The sequence below is a fragment of the Nicotiana sylvestris genome, chromosome 4, assembly GCF_000393655.2.
Source record: "Nicotiana sylvestris chromosome 4, ASM39365v2, whole genome shotgun sequence".
Classification (NCBI taxonomy): Eukaryota; Viridiplantae; Streptophyta; class Magnoliopsida; order Solanales; family Solanaceae; genus Nicotiana; species Nicotiana sylvestris.
Genome location: NC_091060.1, coordinates 24,861,423 through 24,878,557, shown reverse-complemented (window position 1 = coordinate 24,878,557; position 17,135 = coordinate 24,861,423). Strand labels below are relative to the sequence as shown.

Below are 17,135 nucleotides of genomic sequence, written 5' to 3'. Positions count from 1 at the left end.
CTTATTCTTTGGAGTTACTCCATTTGAAGTTTGAGAACCTTGTGTTTCTTGCAACATATTGATTGAAAAAGAGTTTATAATGATATTTTCCTGTCTCACTGTAAAAATTCAGTAATATATATCTTATATCCTATAGTTGCTCGTAGGGGTGTACATGGACCGGGTTGGTTCGGTTTTTATCAAAACCAAACCAAATCAACTATATCGGTTTGGATTGGTTCGGTTTTGTCGGGTTTTTTGGGTTTTCAGGTTTTTTTGTTACAAGAATATTATTTCAATCTTACTTTGTTAAATTTATAGATAAAGCTTTGATAAGTGAATATATTTTAGTAAATATGGAAAAAATTGACAAATATATGATCTATTAAAATATTCTAATGGGAGAATTTTTCTAGTAACACATGATAGTTATTTTCTTAGTCGTCTAACAATAATTTTTTGTTAATTTACACTTTCAAGCTTAATATATGAGAGGATCCCAAATATTTCTACATTTTCTAAAGAAAAATCACTATAAAGTCTTAAAAATATAAATACAATTTATATATTTATATGTCGGTTTGGTTCGGGTTATTGTAACGACCCGACCGACCGCTTCGAGCTTTTGCATTTCGCCCGCCAGTTCTCGGGCATGACTTGTCCCGTGTGGTGTATTATGACTTATGTAAATCGTTGGTGTTGGGTTTCAAGTTAATCAGAATGAATTTGGAAGAACAGTCTTAGTTGAAAGCTTAAAATTTGAAAGGTTTGACCAAAATTTGACTTATGTGTATTTTTTCTCGGATGAGAATTTTTATGATTTGGTTAGCTCCGTTAGGTGATTTGGGACTTAGGAGCGTGATCAGAATGCATTTTAGAAGTCCGTGGAAGGTTTAGGCTTGGATTAGCGAAATTGAGATTTCGACACTTTCCGGTCGATAGGTGAGATTTTGATATAGGGGTCGGAATGGAATTCCGAGAGTTCCAGTAGTTTCGTTGTGTTATTTGGGATGTGCGTGCAAAATTTCAGGTCATTCGGACGAGATTTGATAGATTTTTTGATCGAAAGCATAATTTAAGAGTTCTTGGAGTTCTTAGGCTTGAATCTGAAGTTGATTTTGTGTTTTGATGTTGTTCGGAGTGATTCGAAAACTCGACTAGGTGTTAATGATGTTATGGAAGGTGTTGGTATGTTTGGGTTGAGGTCTGATGGCTCCGGGTGTATTTCGGGTGAGTTTTGAGCGAGTACGGACATTTCGGAACTTAGAAAATAGATGGGGGCAGAATTGTTAGCGCTGGCCACGGTAGAATTAGCGTTGGGCGCGCTGGCTTAGTGCTGGGCGCGTAAAAGTGACCGCGGCTACGGTTATGAAGATCTGCAGATCGTCGGTCCAGCTTCGAAAGCTCATATCTTTTGATCCACAAGGAATTTTAAGATGATTTAAAAACGAAAGTTGTAGCCCTTCGTGTCTAGTATACAGAAAGGTAAAGCTATCACAATTTGGACATCTGTAGCAAAGGTTATGGCCAAAATACTAAAACCTGTCACTGTAGAGGAAGGCCTGTGCGGCCGCGGTTGTGTTTGCGCGGACCGCACTGGCTTGCGCGGACCGCGGTCGATTTGGTGCAGCCCGCGGAGGCTGAAACCTGAGGGGTACCCTATAAATACGAGGTTTTGGGTTTATTTAATATTTTGACCTAGAGAGCTCGGATTTTGGCGATTTTTTGAAGGGTTTTCAAGGAATTCATCGGGGTAAGTGATTTTAACTCAAATTTCGCTAGCATACATGAATCTATCACTGAATTCATCATTTAATTCGTGATTTGGGAAGAAAATTGTGAAACCTTTCAAAAATGTAAAATGATGATTTGAAGGACCAAATGGTATCGGAATTGAATAATTTTGGTATGGTTAGACTCGTGAGGGTATGAGGATTCTGAAAATGTAAATTTTAATCGATTCCGAGACGTGGGCTCGGGGCTCGAGATTTGCTAATTTCGGGATTTTTGCTATTTTTCGAATGTTTTCGCTTGGGCTTTGTTCCCTTGGCATATTGTGGTGTATTTGTTCTGATTTTGGATAGATTTGACGCGTGGAGGCTAATTCGAAGGGCAAAGGCGTCGCGAGCTAGAGAATTAGCCAGTTCGAGGTGAGTAATGGTTGTAAATGATGTCCTGAGGATTTGAAACCCCGGATTGCACGTCGTGGTGCTATATTGAGGTAAGATACGCGCTGGATGATGAGCGTGAGGGTCTTTCACTACTGGGGATTGTGACTTGGTCCATCCCGATTGATGATTTTACCGAATATTTGACTGAAATTCATTTGTTATCATCATGATTTGGGCTGATTGCCATATTTGGGCTTCGTGCCAACTATTTGAACCCTTCGGGGGATTTTTATCACTGTTTCCTTACTGCTTGACTTATTATTTGAACTCAGTCCTATTGATATCTACTGTTTTACAAAACTCAGCCACTTTTACTCAGATTTGAAACTTAAATGATATTTCTACATCATGTTTTGGGCTGAGAACTACTGTTTTACTAAGCCCAAGGGGCTTGTGATGATTTTTGGACAGAGTGAGCCCGAGGGGCTGATACTGTTCTGAGTGATTGATACTGAGCCCGAGGGGCTGATACTGTATTGAGAGTGAGTCCGAGGGGCTGATACTATGCTGAGCGATTGATACTGTGCCCGAGGGGCGGATTTCTACTTGTTATTTACCTGTTAAACTACCGGTTTTACTTGTTTTAAAAGGAATATCATTTGATTTCTTCATTGATTTACTGCTTTAAGTGATTTTACTACTTGATATATGGAATTGCTTTGTGCCTTTACGTGTTTTCATACTTTCAGCCATTATTCATAATTATTACTCACTGAGTCGGAGTACTCACATTACTCCCTGCACCTTGTGTGCAGTTTCAGGTATGTTTTGGCTGATCGGAGGCAGAGTCATCAGAGTTTAGCAAGGTAGCTGCCGACGTTCGCAGCGCTGCTTTTCTCTCTCCTTATTTAATTAGTCTGTATTTGTACACTCCAGGCTTTCAGCTGTATTTATACCCTAGTAGATGCTCGTGACTTGTGACACCCCGGTTTGGGCATGTGTCGGGATGGTTCTTGCGGTTATAATTGTTAAATTCTGCAATTTATGAGTATTATATTATATGTTATTACCGTTTATGATGATTAACTGTTTAAAAGAGGTGTTCCGTTTTGGTCTGGCTGGCCTTGTCTTCACGAGAGGCGCCATCACGACCAGATTCGGGGATTGGGTCGTGACAGTTATTTTACTCAATACCAAACCAAGTCAAACCAAACCTAGTCGGGTTTTTTAATCGATTTGGTTTGGTTTTTCGGTTTGGTGCGGTTTTCCAGTTCGGTTTTTACACCCCTAGTTGCTCGTGTTAGTGTAGTATATTTGGTATCGACTTCTTTAACTAACCTGCTTCCATATTTTCAGGAGTTCTGAATTTTGACATTTTGATGTTATAATTTTTTATGTCACAGATAAATGAACTGGTAGATATTGGTCGATGTGTGGCAAATACACCTTTAGATGATGACCAGTCTGTGTCCTATTTGCTCTTTTGCCTTGAAGATCTGAAAGTTGTGACGGAACGCAGAAAGTTGGAAGCACTTACAGTGAAAACGTTGGGAAACCGGATAGAAAAGCTGATAAGGTAATTTAATCTCTTGCTTGTGATTTAACCCTGCTGGTGCTCTCCGAGAAAAAGATAAATTGTAAGAAGTGTGACATCATGCGGTGACTACGGAGGAAATAAAAGGAAGGAATAATACTTTTTTGCTTGTTTCACATTTTGGTGGTAATGTGGACTTCAGAAATTATTGGTTTTGAACTGATTGCGAGTTTATCTAAATGTAATCATTGATTACTCTTCTAGGCAGTATGGAGTGTGATAAATCCTATATGATTTATTTGACAACATTCTTTTGCATAGACTCTCAAGAATATGTGAGCTGATTAATCATGGGTAAAGATTTTAAGAGATATGACTTGAAGTAGTAGATGAGAAAAAATTGTTGACTATTGTTTGGCTCATACATGGCATAAATCTGCATTAACCTGAGAACAATACTTTTATGATAGAGAATAAGATAGATAAGATCCATTCTTCATCGTCTCAGGTGTTGGTCTTTCATTGTCTATTTGTTGCCATTATCTACATGCAAGAAAATAAAATCTTTGATTCAACGAATACACACAAAGAATGAAACTAGACAAATAAATAGGTAAAGGTAAGGTGATTTACCATTCTTATTTGTAATAGGCATTTCTGTTTTTTACAAGTTGGAAGAATGGTAGATGAAGGAAGAAGTAACTCATAAATCCAATGTTTTCCTCCTCATATGTTTGTTACTGGTTTAGTTTTTATCTTTTTGTTTCTAAGTTTATCTATTGGTAGATTTTCATTTCATCTTTCTTGCCTCTTTCTGAGTATTATTTTTGTTTATGAAGTAAAATAGTACATTCTCAAAGTTTCTCATTTTTTGCGGAGGAAATTCCTACTCTACATGATGTCCCTCTTTGGCTAAAAGATGATGAGAATGTAAAACAATCGAATTCTAACTTTTAGTAAAAATCTCTAGGAACCAAAATAATTAAAAACAAAATAAAGAAGATTGCCATAGCAAAAGATAATTGGTCCGTCTGATGGTAGGTGAGCAGTGACGAGTAATCTATAGTTATTCAGGGAATTAGCTCTTCCTTCCAAGTCTCCTAAATATCTTTAATTTTTTAATACTTGTTGGGAAGTGGTTGACTCAAGTTGGGCGCCACGAAAGTGTTTCTCAAGAAGGAGGCACTACATAAAATTTTAATTTTCATGTTGGTAGTTGGAGTTTGTATGGATTTTATTGTTTGTAAACATTCTTCCTATTAATAAGCTCGGGTAAAGCACAAATGAGTTTTGGTGGGAAAAATAGATAGAAACTGATTGCTTTGGCATGTCATTTGAGATTAGTTCATTTTCTCCATAGCCTGTGTGTTCAAGAAAGAGACCTATATCTCTTAAGAATCCTACAATCTTTGTCGTCTCATATATTATGTTTAAGAACCTCACAAAAGGTCTCGATTGACGGGCATATGCACAACACTTGAGAATTATCTTTGTTCACTTAGAAAACATAGGTGACATCTTATTTTCCTCCTGGTGTTGTATATAATGTGTAATTGTTCTCTCCTTACCCTTTTAAAAGGGGTTATAAGGATTTCTAACTTACAATTGATAGCTTTCTTATTACATATAGAAATGGTGCATTACTTTCATATTCATTGTTGAATAATCTTCTTCAGATATTTTGTTTAAACTCTGCAATGGAGACAATAAAATATTGGTCTTCTTTTGGATACTAAATTTTGGATATAACTTTAGAATCGGATGACATTTCCCCATTTGCTTATGTGCCACTTACGTATATTGTTATCTCCAGGTTAGCCTGCATGGAAAACAGGTTCTTTCATGGAAGAATGACCATGGTGAAGAATTACTTTATATGAGCAGTAAGGTCCATTTTTGACTCATGTTCCCACTGATCTTACATTATGTTGAAATTTTTGCTACCATGGGATTCTGTTTCCAGCATTGCCACAATTTTCTCAAGAATCCCTTTTACGCCTCACCAATATTTCCTGTTGTTAATATTTTGTCTTTGCCACTGCTTTTATTGTAGATCATCATGGATTTACCTTCGTATACTATGTTTTATTTCTAATGCATGCTTTTCCATGTCTTTCAGTGAATAGCAAGATGAAGCATGGGTTACCAGTTGCAACTCCTAAACTCAAGATTTTATCCAATCTCGCCAACATGAACATGAACAATTTGACTGTTTTGGACTTTCTAGCAAGCTTAAGAATGTACCTGTACAACTTTGTTCCGCATATACATCTATATGTATGATGTACTTTATGTTAATATTAAACACATTATGCCAATAGTTAGCTTTGTGGTACTACTATCTTGCGCACACAATTACGCACAAAGAAGAAGAAGTTATTTAAAAAGTGGGTACAAGTTAAAACTTTTTAAAAAAATGGGTATAGGTTTGGTCGACCCGTGCAATTTTTACTTTCTTTTCTTTTTAATTTGTTTTAAGGTGGGATTGGCCCATAAAAAGGGCAGGAGGCTTACTATTAATCTAAATATTTAATTGATGTAGGGATGAATTGTAACCATTAAACTGTAGTTTTAATTCATAAAGATTTAACTATTTGTTCGTTATCTATGTAGCATTTAGTTTATGGGATTAAGAATAAAATCAAGATGCTGTTTTCATAATTGATTGATAGCTACAGCCTGTAGGGAAACCAGGTGTTTAGGTTAGGCAGAGTCGCTTATTTACCCATGCTCTAATATTTCTTTTGCCTTCAATAAATTTTGTAATAAACAATTTGTATTTATTACCAAAAGAGAATATGTACAGCTCAAACAAATATAAAACTGGCTGGACAGAACAAGCATATGCTGTAGAGCAGGGGTGTCAATGGATATTTGAAAACCGACCGATACCACACCGAATTAAGTTTTAGGTTTCTTTTTAAGAAACCGTATGTTTTTATATAAATCTATAACCGCACCGATAATTAGGGTAAGTTTTTTATTTTATAAAAATAAATCGAAAAAATACTGAACCGTACCGAATAAATTTTACATGTAGAAAATATATTTATTTAGTAAGTTTAAAAGTAATAATGCATTAAATTTTCTTTGGGCCTTGAAATTATGAAAACTATTACAACCCAACAAGTAATTAAACTCAAAATACTAATTCCTAAAACCTATTATGCTATTTTTACTTAAACTAAGTTATTTCAAGTATCTTTATTAGCAAGACACAAAGTATTCTAGCGATTATGAGTAGCAAACTACAATGTACTAAATATGTTTCTTTTCATATAATTTGGATTTATCTTTTTGAATATTTAATCTTCTATAAACTCTATTCTTGAGTCCCAGCTTGGTATATCTTTCAACTCGTGTGATTTATATTTTCTTTGCCTTTGTTTGATTTCTTTTACGCTGTTGTAGAATAATTGATGGATCTATACTCTTGCCATCTTTTTGTTAAGTCTTATAAAAGAACGTATGTTATTGCATTCTACTTCTACTAGTGAATTTTACATGATATAAAAAAAATACAGAAAATTAACCGAACCGTATCGATACCGAAGAGAAACCGACATGATTGGGACAGTTTTGAAAAGTCTAATTTTGGTTATACATAATAAAATAATCGAAAAATTGATATGGTACAAATTTTATAAAATAACCGGTCGAACCGAACCATTGACGCCCCTACTGTAGAGTTTCTTTTTCAATAGAAACGCTAGTATACTCGAGTATTTACCCTTTGCTACTTTGTTTTTACCTTTAAGTTTCAAAAATTGGCCATAAAACCATAAAATGATTCCATACGAAGTGACTTTTATGATAGCTTTAAGTCAAATTGAAAAACTTTTGAATGATTTTTCAATATCAGACACGGAAAACGTTGCTATCTCAAAGCCAAACTTAAAACTTGATCCAAAACACTTTCTGTAAGGTGAAAGTGAGAAGAAATTTCAAAAGGAGTCGACAGTTTTTTTGTTGGGTGTAAGCAAAGAGAGTTCAATTGCAAAGGCTATATAAGCAATAAGACGAACAACAGGCCTGTTTACTTGAGATTTGCATGCACAAATTTAATGATTGTTCCAGTAAACTAAATAAAGAAATCCACTTCAAAAACTCATCTCAAATTAACTAAAACCCAAATAGCCTAACAGCAGTAGATCAAAATGTAGGCACTTAAGTGCGAGCTGCAGTAGGAGCTCCGGCAGGGCGTGGAGCTTGACCAGGCTTGGGAGCATCATCCTGAAATAGCCACAAAGAAATAAAGCTCTAAGCAAGCAGAATTACATTGATTCAGCAAAAGCAAGTGAAACAGATATGACCCCTGTTATTTTCTCTAAACAAATTGCAAGCATTTCATAAGCAGATGATACTTCACAAACATAGAACAATCTACTTCTTGATAACTCAAAAAACTTACACACATTAAAGTAGGTGAAATAAGTACTTAATGTTTTAGCAGACAAATTGTTTTGTTGAATTTAGGTGAAACAACAAAGATGAGATTCAAACATCAGCAGAATTGACAGAATAGCCTATTACTACATTAACGTATCTAAAAAGACGTCTTTCTTCTCCAAAGCAGGAAATAGACTTTAACAACTAAAATTTGATCTCAATAGAGAAAATACTACAGAAAAGAATTAAAGATAGTATAAGTAAAATTCAGTACCCTTGGGCGCCTGAAGCGCTGTGGAGGCTCGCGGACCCTCCTATCAGTAACAGAGCGGACCCTAACAACTTTGGAGTGAATGGCGCATGAGACACAATATTGCATCTTCAAGTACAGCTTAGGAAGAGTGTACACTGTAAATACAAAAATATTCATCTTATTACATTATGCAATATTGCATATAAATACATTGTCAATGCACTAAGAAGCTCACATTCAAAAGCACAAGCTTCCTGAACATCCCTCACTGCTGCTTGCTCAACGATGTTCCTCACAAGGAACCTCTTGATTGCTTTGTCCTGATAGACAAATCAAAAAGAAAGCAAGCTATCAGATTCAATTAATCTTCAATTGCAAAGAAGTTGCATCTGCTATACAACACCTCTAACATGAAAAAAATTTCTCCAACATCTACCCTACTCAGGAAAAACGGGTCTCTTAATTTAAAACCAAATTGATTCTGCAAAGCTGAGATGAAGAAAGGAGCCATAAAACTTGTCTTATTATCCCGCGGGCAAAAATATATTGATCTGTTAAAGCATGGATACTCCATTAATTAGCTTAGACAGCAAATTTGCACTAAATCAAACATTGTGAAGATCCATGACTTCTCAAGTTGCCTGAGTTCTAAGCAATTATCCAAAAACCATACACAAAGCATTTTATCTCAATCAACCAATCAAGTATGCCTCAATCCCAAACGACTCAGAATCAGCTATATAATCTTGTACGCATTCAGCTATATTCAGTAATAGATAACTTTGTCTTATAAAACAAATTAAGGGGTCTTTAAAACTAGAGTCTCTCTGACAAAAGAGTAACAGGTGAACAAACTCAAACAGCAGGCTTACAATTCCTATATAACAAGCTATAGCTCCAGATAGCCCACAAGACTTTAGTCCAGCAGTAAGAACACAACTTGTGATGTGTCGTTTAGGCGCACAAGTCACGGGTTCAAACCCAACAAAGACATTAGTATTTATGTGGAGAAGGGTAGACCCCATTGTGTGGGATTGCACTGGGTTTGTTGTTGTTGTTGTGGAGAAGTGTAGAGGGGCAGTTAGGACCGGGTACCACTGGACCTATTTCTCGTTTCTTTTAAAGTTATAGCTCCATTCAACAACACTAGACATTTACAACAAACCGAATAAGCACTCAAAAACAAAATATACTAGCAATAGTCAGATAAACATCAAAACCATAACAAAATAAAGCTTGCTCCAACAATCTAAGCCCATCATATGCATATGTGTATATCCTTAAACGTACTTTTATTCACAAGTATATCATTTATGCACATATGATTGATATAACAAACCCATCTAGTTTGATATAGAGATGTACAAGTAGTTATTGTTGTTGTATAAACAATAATAACGAAGGAACAGACCTTAGGGCAGCACTTGCCGCAGTTTGAGCAGCGAATGAATTTGGTGTGGCCACGTCCATGCTTGTTACGACCTCCGTTTCTTCTCTTGAATGTCTGTAAATTTAGAGAAATAGATTTAGAAATTATACAATTTTTTCTAGGTATAAAGTTACGTTAGCTGAGGAAATTCAAAATTTTAGCTAACCATTTTCGCCGGACGAGTTGTAGCAGCTGCTGAGCAGTGGATACGATGGAACTCTAATGGCGACCACTCTGCTTCTGACGCTATCAGCTACTAGGGTTTTCCTTTGATAAGAGATGTGAAATATAAGCCTTCTTTGAAAAGCCCAATAAACATTGGCCGTCTTCGGAAATTAGTGGGCCTTCTTTGAAAGCCCAATAAGCATGGGCCGTTCGGAAAGCTCGAATACAAATATGGGCCTTCTTTGAAAGCCCAAATATGGGCGTCCATTTAGTAAAAACAACACGGTATAACCAGTTTTCGGACTGGTCATTCAAAAATAGCCAGTGTTTATCAAGTCAATGAAAAATAACCACTATTTTACTGCAACAGAGACCGATCCAGCATAATATATTGGAGTTCAGTGCACCTGTGTATAAACTCCAGCATATTATGCTGGACCGGTATACTTGCTGGAACTTCAGTATATTATGCTGGAGTTCTAGTGTACTTATGCTGGAACTCCATCATATTATGCTTGAGTTCCAGCATACTTATCCTGGAACTCCAGCATAATATACTGGCGTATTTTTCGGGTTTTGAACAGTGTTTTCGCTCAATTTTATATTTACATGAAAAGTGACTAATTTCAATTACTTTTGAAACTGGCTATTTTTGAACGACCAGTTGTAAATCTAGCTATTTTTGAATTTCTCCCGATATGTTGTGCACACATTGGCATGTCGGCCAAAACTAATTATACTACTAGCCAAATATAATCAAGATTGAGCCTATCCTCTAGTATGATAAAGATTATGATATTGTCTTTTTCTTAGGATAACATTAAATATAAATAATATGCTTAGATAATAATACCACAAGATATACGGTCAAACTTCTCTATAGCAGCTTTGTTCGTTTCAATATTTTTTGGCTGCCATAGTGAAGTGCTGTCATATAAAACATATATTATAATATAATTTGAAAAATTGGTTCCAAAGAAAATTGGTCTGTTATAGTGAAGTGCTATTACAAAGAATGACTAATATAGAAAAGTTTGATTGTATCTTAAAGAGTCATAGAGATGTGAGATTATGCATAAAAAATGTGTTGTATATTAATATATAAACCATATATATTTTATCGGTTATTATTTTCGGAATTTCTATGTTTTTGTTTCTTTAATTTTTTTCATTTTCCCTTTATAAGAATATATTGAGGTTAAAAAAAAAAAAGAGATGGAATGGGACATGGCATTTGGTATAATTAGATTAAGGGGTGCGGGTTAGTGTACTAGTGTATGTTTACACTGGAAAAATAAAATAAAAAAGAGAACTTATTACGTAAACGATCGTGAGCCGTCCAAAAGGAAAATTCCCCAATCCAACAGTAGATACACAACCCACGTCATCGATCCGAGCCATTTCACATTCCACCAAAATCCCTTTGGCGGGTTTTTATAAAATTCAATGTGGCGCCTAATTCGAAAAATGAAAACCACATTCCCTCCCTTCATATCCTTGTTTAAACCCTCCAAATCCCCACACTCATTTCCTCAACAATCTCACTTCTGTCACATTTCCGAAATTCTCTTTGAAAAGTTCATTAAAAAATTAGCTGTAAATGGCTGGTGGTGGAGCATCAAAGTCGTCAAATGGTCCAACTAGAGTAAGAAAGAGGGTGGAAGTTGTATCTGCTACTGCTGCTAGTCTTAAACGTGCTAAAGATGGCAGCGCTTTTGCTCGTTGGTATGCACTATTCTATATTATCTGCTATTGTTTCTAACCATTTGATTTATGGTGCTGTAAATTTATTCATCCTATGGATTTATCGGCAGATTCAGTATTTTAAGTCTCTGAATGTAAATTTCCAGGCATCCCTTTTTGCTTGGTACTATTTTTTGTGGATTTAGTACACATGTAATTTTCTTCTTTAAAAAAGGTTAAATATAATGTTCAGTTTGGAGATAGTGTGTGTTTTGAGTCATTTAGCATGTTCTTCGTTGTTTATAAACTTGGAATTAGTATAAACATCATTATATTCTTATTTGTAAGAGTTAAGTGTGTGTGTGTGTGTGTGTGTGTGTGTGTGTGTATACATATATATAATATATATATATATTTCAAGTTGAAAGTGGTGATTTTTTTTAAAATTTTTTAACCCATGCAAAAAGTAAATGTATTTGTGGTTGGGAAATTCAGTGAAAGATAATACTGACATGAATTGGGTTTTCTCTTCCTTTCATTATTGCAGTGAAGAGTGTAACAAAGATGTACCCATAGCATTGATTAATTTCCACAGTTGTAGCCTTGATGCAAAAATCAAAATGAATTTGGGTAATTTACACTCTTTATTCACTTGGAATTAATTGTATTAGGCATTTTATTGGACTTTGTTAATGGACTGATTTGTTGTTTGTACACAGAGGCTCAGGTTGTGGAAAATGCAAGTGAAACAAAGAAGCCAGCAGCAAAGTAATTTCCTAGATCCTTGGATATTATTTGCCATTTTCATTCTGTGCTTGATCTTTTAACGTTTGACAGTATTCTTACAATTTGTAACATGGTACTATGTGATTTTGCACAGGGGTAAGGAGAAATCGACAGAACCAAAAGCTAAGAGGGAAAAGAAAGCAAAGAATCCAAATGCCCCAAAACGCCCTCCCACTGCTTTCTTTGTGTTCATGTAATCTCTCTACCTTTGTGTATGAGTTTGCATTTATATATAAATCTGTTGTATGTTTGATAAGTTATATACAATGCTCTGACATGAAACAAACATACTTGCAGGGATGAGTTTAGGCAGACATTTAAGGCTGCAAATCCTGATTGCAAAAGTGTCTCCATGGTAATGTTGAATTGAGCTCTTCCTGATATTAATGCCTTTTGGCTCCATTTAGTGCTAATCTGTCTGTACTTTTGAACCATTTAGGTTGCTAAGGAAGGAGGTGAGAAATGGAAGTCACTGACTGATGAGGTGAGTGGCATGTGTAAAATGGTTTCTACTAGTTTGTTGTAATTGTGTCCAATGTGATTCTTACTCTGTGTGGTTCAAATGGTTTCATCAGGAGAAAAAGCCTTATCAGGATAAGGCAGCAGAGCTCAAAGCAGCATATGAAAAGGCCTTGCAACAGTCCAACACTGATGCTGAGAATGCCAATGTGGGTTCTTGTTCTCTTTGTTATTGTTGTAAATTGTAGTCTAAAGTTTTTAAATTGTTGTGTACTTTCCCTATTCTTACATCTAAATTAATAATTTCAGGATGAAGTTGAGTTGCCTGAGAAGGAAGTGAAGGAAGAGGTAGAAGTAGATGAGGAATAGAGCTTTTGGTGTTTGAAATTTGTAGCTATTTTTCAGCTTTTTGAAATGACTAGTCTTGAACTTATGTAAATTTTGATCATTGTCAACTTAGGTTTATTAGAAGTAATATATGGAAGCTTATGTTTAAGTTCTTGCTTTCAAGCCTTTTTGGAATTAAATCTTATGTCTATTTTCTGATGATTCTTAGTTGCCATCTCTTATGTCAAATTTTCTCCCCTCCACACCCCCTCTCCCCCTTTCTTTTGAGGGGATTTGTGTTTACCAATTGATAATTGATTTGTGTATAAGGTGATTGCAAGACATCAGCAGAGAACTTGAAAATGAAAATTTCCAATTCATGTCAAATTTATCTCTAGGAACATTGACTAACAAAGTAAGACAAAGTTGTACAAGTAGTACTAGAATTCAAAAAAAAATGTGTTTGGTTATTGCAAGCATAAATTCCTATGATTGGGTCAGCATTTACTGGCCCAACTTGTCTTGTTTCTTTCCCTTACAAGGTGGCAAAGGCTTGGCACACAGGCATAGATTGTGGGCATAAGCAGCTGCAGGAAATATGTTGTATGGTCTGCCTTGTGGGATTTCTCCACATAATCTGTTTGCCCTGAAGTTTGCATGTCTCAATTCTTCAATCCCCAACAAGCTATCTGGTATCTTGCCTGAAATCTTGTTAATTGACAAGTCTAACCATTGCAACTTCAGCAATGATCCTAGACCTATAGGGATTGTACCAGCAATTTGATTTCTTGATATATCTAACCTCTCAAGCTTATCCAGATTTGAGATTGAAGTGGGGATTTGACCTGCAATCTTGTTACTGCCAAGGTTGAGCACTTTCAGGTTTAAGCCATTACTGAATTCTGGGATGTTTCCAGAAAGTTGGTTGTTTGAGACATCGATCACCTCCAAAAATTTGCTCGTCTTGTTGCTTAACATCTTTGAAAAAGACCCGAAAAGCTGGTTTGAATGCAGATCAAGAGATGAAATTCCATCAGGCAATTTGATCAAAGCAACATCAGATTTTAATTGGTTGTTTGATATCTTTGCCTTTTGCAAGCTTGACATTCTTGCAAAGAAATTCGATATCCCATCACAGAAGAAGTTATCCGATAGGTCTATTGAGTTCAGCGAATCGGGCCTTGTAAAATTCGGAAGCCTCCCACGAAGCTTACAGCCTGCTAAGTTAACATCAGAAAGTTCTCTATTTCTTATCCAATCAGGCACTGTTCCCAGATTTAAATTGTTGTAAGACAAGTCTATTGACAGAAGAGAATGGAGGCCATTGGAAAAGGCAATAGGCAAAGGATCTAAGAGGGAATTTCTGGATAAACTAAGGTTCCAAAGATTTGGTAATCCTGCAATAGACTCAGGAATTTGGCCTGTCAACTTGTTAAAACTCAATGACAGAGAAGTGAGTGCCTTTAACCTCCCAATTTGGCTAGGAATTCTTCCTGTCATCCGATTATGATCAAGCGATAAAAACGAAAGCTTGAGCAAATTGCATAAGGAAATTGGAATTTGCCCTGACAATTGGTTACTGGAAAGGTCAAGATATGTCAAATTCTGAAGCTGTCCTAGAAAATCCGGAATCACCCCAGATAACAAATTGTGACTAACATCCATAGACTGTAACTTAGCAAGATTTTTGAAGGCAATTGGTATAGGACCAGTCAGCAAATTTCCAGCCAAATTCAGCTGCTGCAGATTCTTGAAATTTCCTATAGTAGAAGGAATTTGTCCTGACAAATGATTCTCACCTAGTGAGAGTGTCTGAAGTGAGGACAAATGACCTAAACTAGTAGGAATATACCCTTGTAGAGAATTATCATCTAAGATAAGCTGCTGCAATTTTGTGAGATTTGAAAAGCTCTCTGGGATTTTACCTGCGATGTGTTTCATCCCACTAATTATCATTGTTTCCAAGAAATGCAAATCACCAAGTGTTGGTGATAAAATTCCCTTCATATAAATGCTAGTATCCCTCTCAGAAGGTCTTTGCAAAATCAACCTATTCACTCGTCTCGTAACAGGATCACACTCTATACCTTCCCAACCACCCCCACAACAATCAGTACCTGTCCAAGAAGACAGAATATCAGTAGTGTCTTTCAATATCTTGTCTTTGAATCCAAGAAGAGCTCGCCTATCGGCCTCTGCGCAAGCTGACTCTGACACTGCAGGCGCGGGTTGTGGTTCTTGGGCTAAGGACAATGAAGTTGAAAAGAGGTGAAAGAATGTAAGAATGAACAAAATCTTGAAAACCAACATCAGAAACTGCATTATGTGATGTGGGTGTTGATCTGTTTGGAAAGTTGGACAAAGATATAATGGGAAATAGCTTTGAAGGAAAATAGTACTATATGCAACTAGAGTATATTATATGACTGTTATAGTAATAAAATATAGGAGTAGCTTAAAAGATTTGAAAAGGAAGGATGGGCTTTATGACTTAGACAACAAGGTACAATGATGAAAAATATATTGGAAAAATCTGAAGAGAGAATGATTTGGTCTGAATTTCTGAACAATTGTTTCACTTATTTATAGAAAGTTTTGAGTAGGAACTGTAATTTGTGGTTAAAATAGTCCAGTAGTTTTTTCTCAGGTGTGAGTGGGAGGGTGAAATTTAAGTGACTTCACATGTAAATATGACCGTTTTTTAGGCTCATTCACGAGTATCCTAAAGTCCATAGGAACGTTGGAGCGCACTATGCATAAGGTTTAAAATTCTTTCCCACCTTTTAGGAACATTTAACTAAGGTTTTTGAATTTTTCTAGTCCACCATTTCACCTTATGCACCGATCCATACGGGTGAGAGTGCCGAGAGCAGGTTCGGCTAAATCCAATAATTTTAGTTCGAGCTTTGTATTTGTCTTAAAATTTCATTAAATATATACAAATTATTAATCTAGAATTTAGTAACTTAAAGCGATTAAAATCCCGAATCCATAAGCTTGAAATTCTGACTTCGCCTCTGGATGAGACCATAGTGATTGAAGATTTTAAAAGAGGATGAGTTCTAAAATCATATTAAAAGAAGTTGTCTTAAAGTGACGGGCGCAGCACTATCGAATAAAAATTTGAGCAAATGCTGTAGTGAGAATCGAACCCAGATAGTGTACTAAAAGCTCAAGTGCCCCAAATTAAAGAATGCTGCTAACTAAGTTTTGGGGCATTTGCATCTATACCCGCTTTTTGTGTCACATTTTAACTTGTGCCCGCTTTACAAAAAAAATTGCAAACGTACCCGCTTTTTCGCATAACTTCAGCACACGGCGCTGAAGTAGCAAAGGCAATTACGCAAAACTTCAGCATTCTAGTAGTCGGGCCTGAAGTTCAGCTCTAGAGCTGAAGTTTTTGTTTTGTAACTAGCGAACTTCAGCTCTAGAGTTGAAGTTTTTATGTTGTAACTAGAAAGCTGAAGTTTTTGTGTTGTAACTGGGAAACTTAGTTTTTTATGTTGTAACTTGGAACTTCAGCTCTAGAGCTGAAGTTTTTGTGTTGTAACTGGGAAACTTCAGCTCTAGAGCTGAAGTTTTTGTCTTTGTAACTGGCGAACTTCAGTTCTAGAGCTGAAGTTTTTGTTAATTTGCTGTATTTGTCAATTATAATTTTCTAGCTGTATTTTTGCTGTTTTGCCTTAGTTGTACCTAGTGGCTGTTAGCTGAAGTGGACTAGAATGAGCAAGTTATGTTTTTAAGAAAGCCACTCGATATATGTCCTCTGAGACAAAAGAAGGAATAACGGTGCCCAAACAAACAAAAATAAGTAGAGGGACGTATGAATATATACTGCACAAAAATCATACCAAGAAATATATATATTTCCAAAGGACACACAAACAATTGGCCTTACAAAAACGCTTTCCAACGGTGAGCAATCCAAAACAAACCCAACTGGTAACTTAAACTTTTTCCTAAGACTAATTTACTGTAAATTTGGAGCAGAAGTATAACTGCCGAACTGTTCAATTAAAA

General features: G+C 35.9%; 3 protein-coding genes and 1 long non-coding RNA gene across 4 annotated transcripts; 2 read left to right on the top strand and 2 right to left on the bottom strand.

Moving 5' to 3' along the window:
* Positions 1 to 3,516: 3,516 nt before the first annotated feature.
* On the top strand, positions 3,517 to 5,844 carry LOC104243708 (uncharacterized). The gene is made up of 3 exons (XR_715272.2): positions 3,517 to 3,666; positions 5,438 to 5,512; positions 5,744 to 5,844. It is a non-coding gene; the product is annotated as an uncharacterized lncRNA (long non-coding RNA).
* Positions 5,845 to 7,518: 1,674 nt separating this feature from the next.
* LOC104243709 (small ribosomal subunit protein eS26x-like) lies at positions 7,519 to 9,981 on the bottom strand. Its single transcript, XM_009798947.2, has 5 exons — positions 9,862 to 9,981; positions 9,678 to 9,770; positions 8,502 to 8,586; positions 8,288 to 8,421; positions 7,519 to 7,857 (listed from the first exon to the last, which is right to left on the bottom strand). The coding sequence occupies exons 1-5, from the start codon at positions 9,862 to 9,864 to the stop codon at positions 7,792 to 7,794; spliced, it is 381 nt and encodes a 126-aa protein (XP_009797249.1). The 5' UTR covers positions 9,865 to 9,981; the 3' UTR covers positions 7,519 to 7,791.
* Positions 9,982 to 11,329: 1,348 nt separating this feature from the next.
* Positions 11,330 to 13,337, top strand: LOC104243710 (high mobility group B protein 7-like). Its single transcript, XM_009798948.2, has 8 exons — positions 11,330 to 11,585; positions 12,091 to 12,173; positions 12,263 to 12,311; positions 12,424 to 12,522; positions 12,627 to 12,684; positions 12,769 to 12,813; positions 12,905 to 12,997; positions 13,098 to 13,337. Exons 1-8 carry the CDS (start codon positions 11,461 to 11,463, stop codon positions 13,155 to 13,157), a joined length of 612 nt encoding a protein of 203 aa, XP_009797250.1. The 5' UTR covers positions 11,330 to 11,460; the 3' UTR covers positions 13,158 to 13,337.
* A 128-nt stretch (positions 13,338 to 13,465) lies between these two features.
* On the bottom strand, positions 13,466 to 15,666 carry LOC104243711 (LRR receptor-like serine/threonine-protein kinase GSO1). The gene has a single exon (XM_009798949.2). The coding sequence runs from the start codon at positions 15,435 to 15,437 to the stop codon at positions 13,620 to 13,622; it is 1,818 nt and encodes a 605-aa protein (XP_009797251.1). The 5' UTR covers positions 15,438 to 15,666; the 3' UTR covers positions 13,466 to 13,619.
* Between the last annotated feature and the right edge of the window lie 1,469 nt (positions 15,667 to 17,135).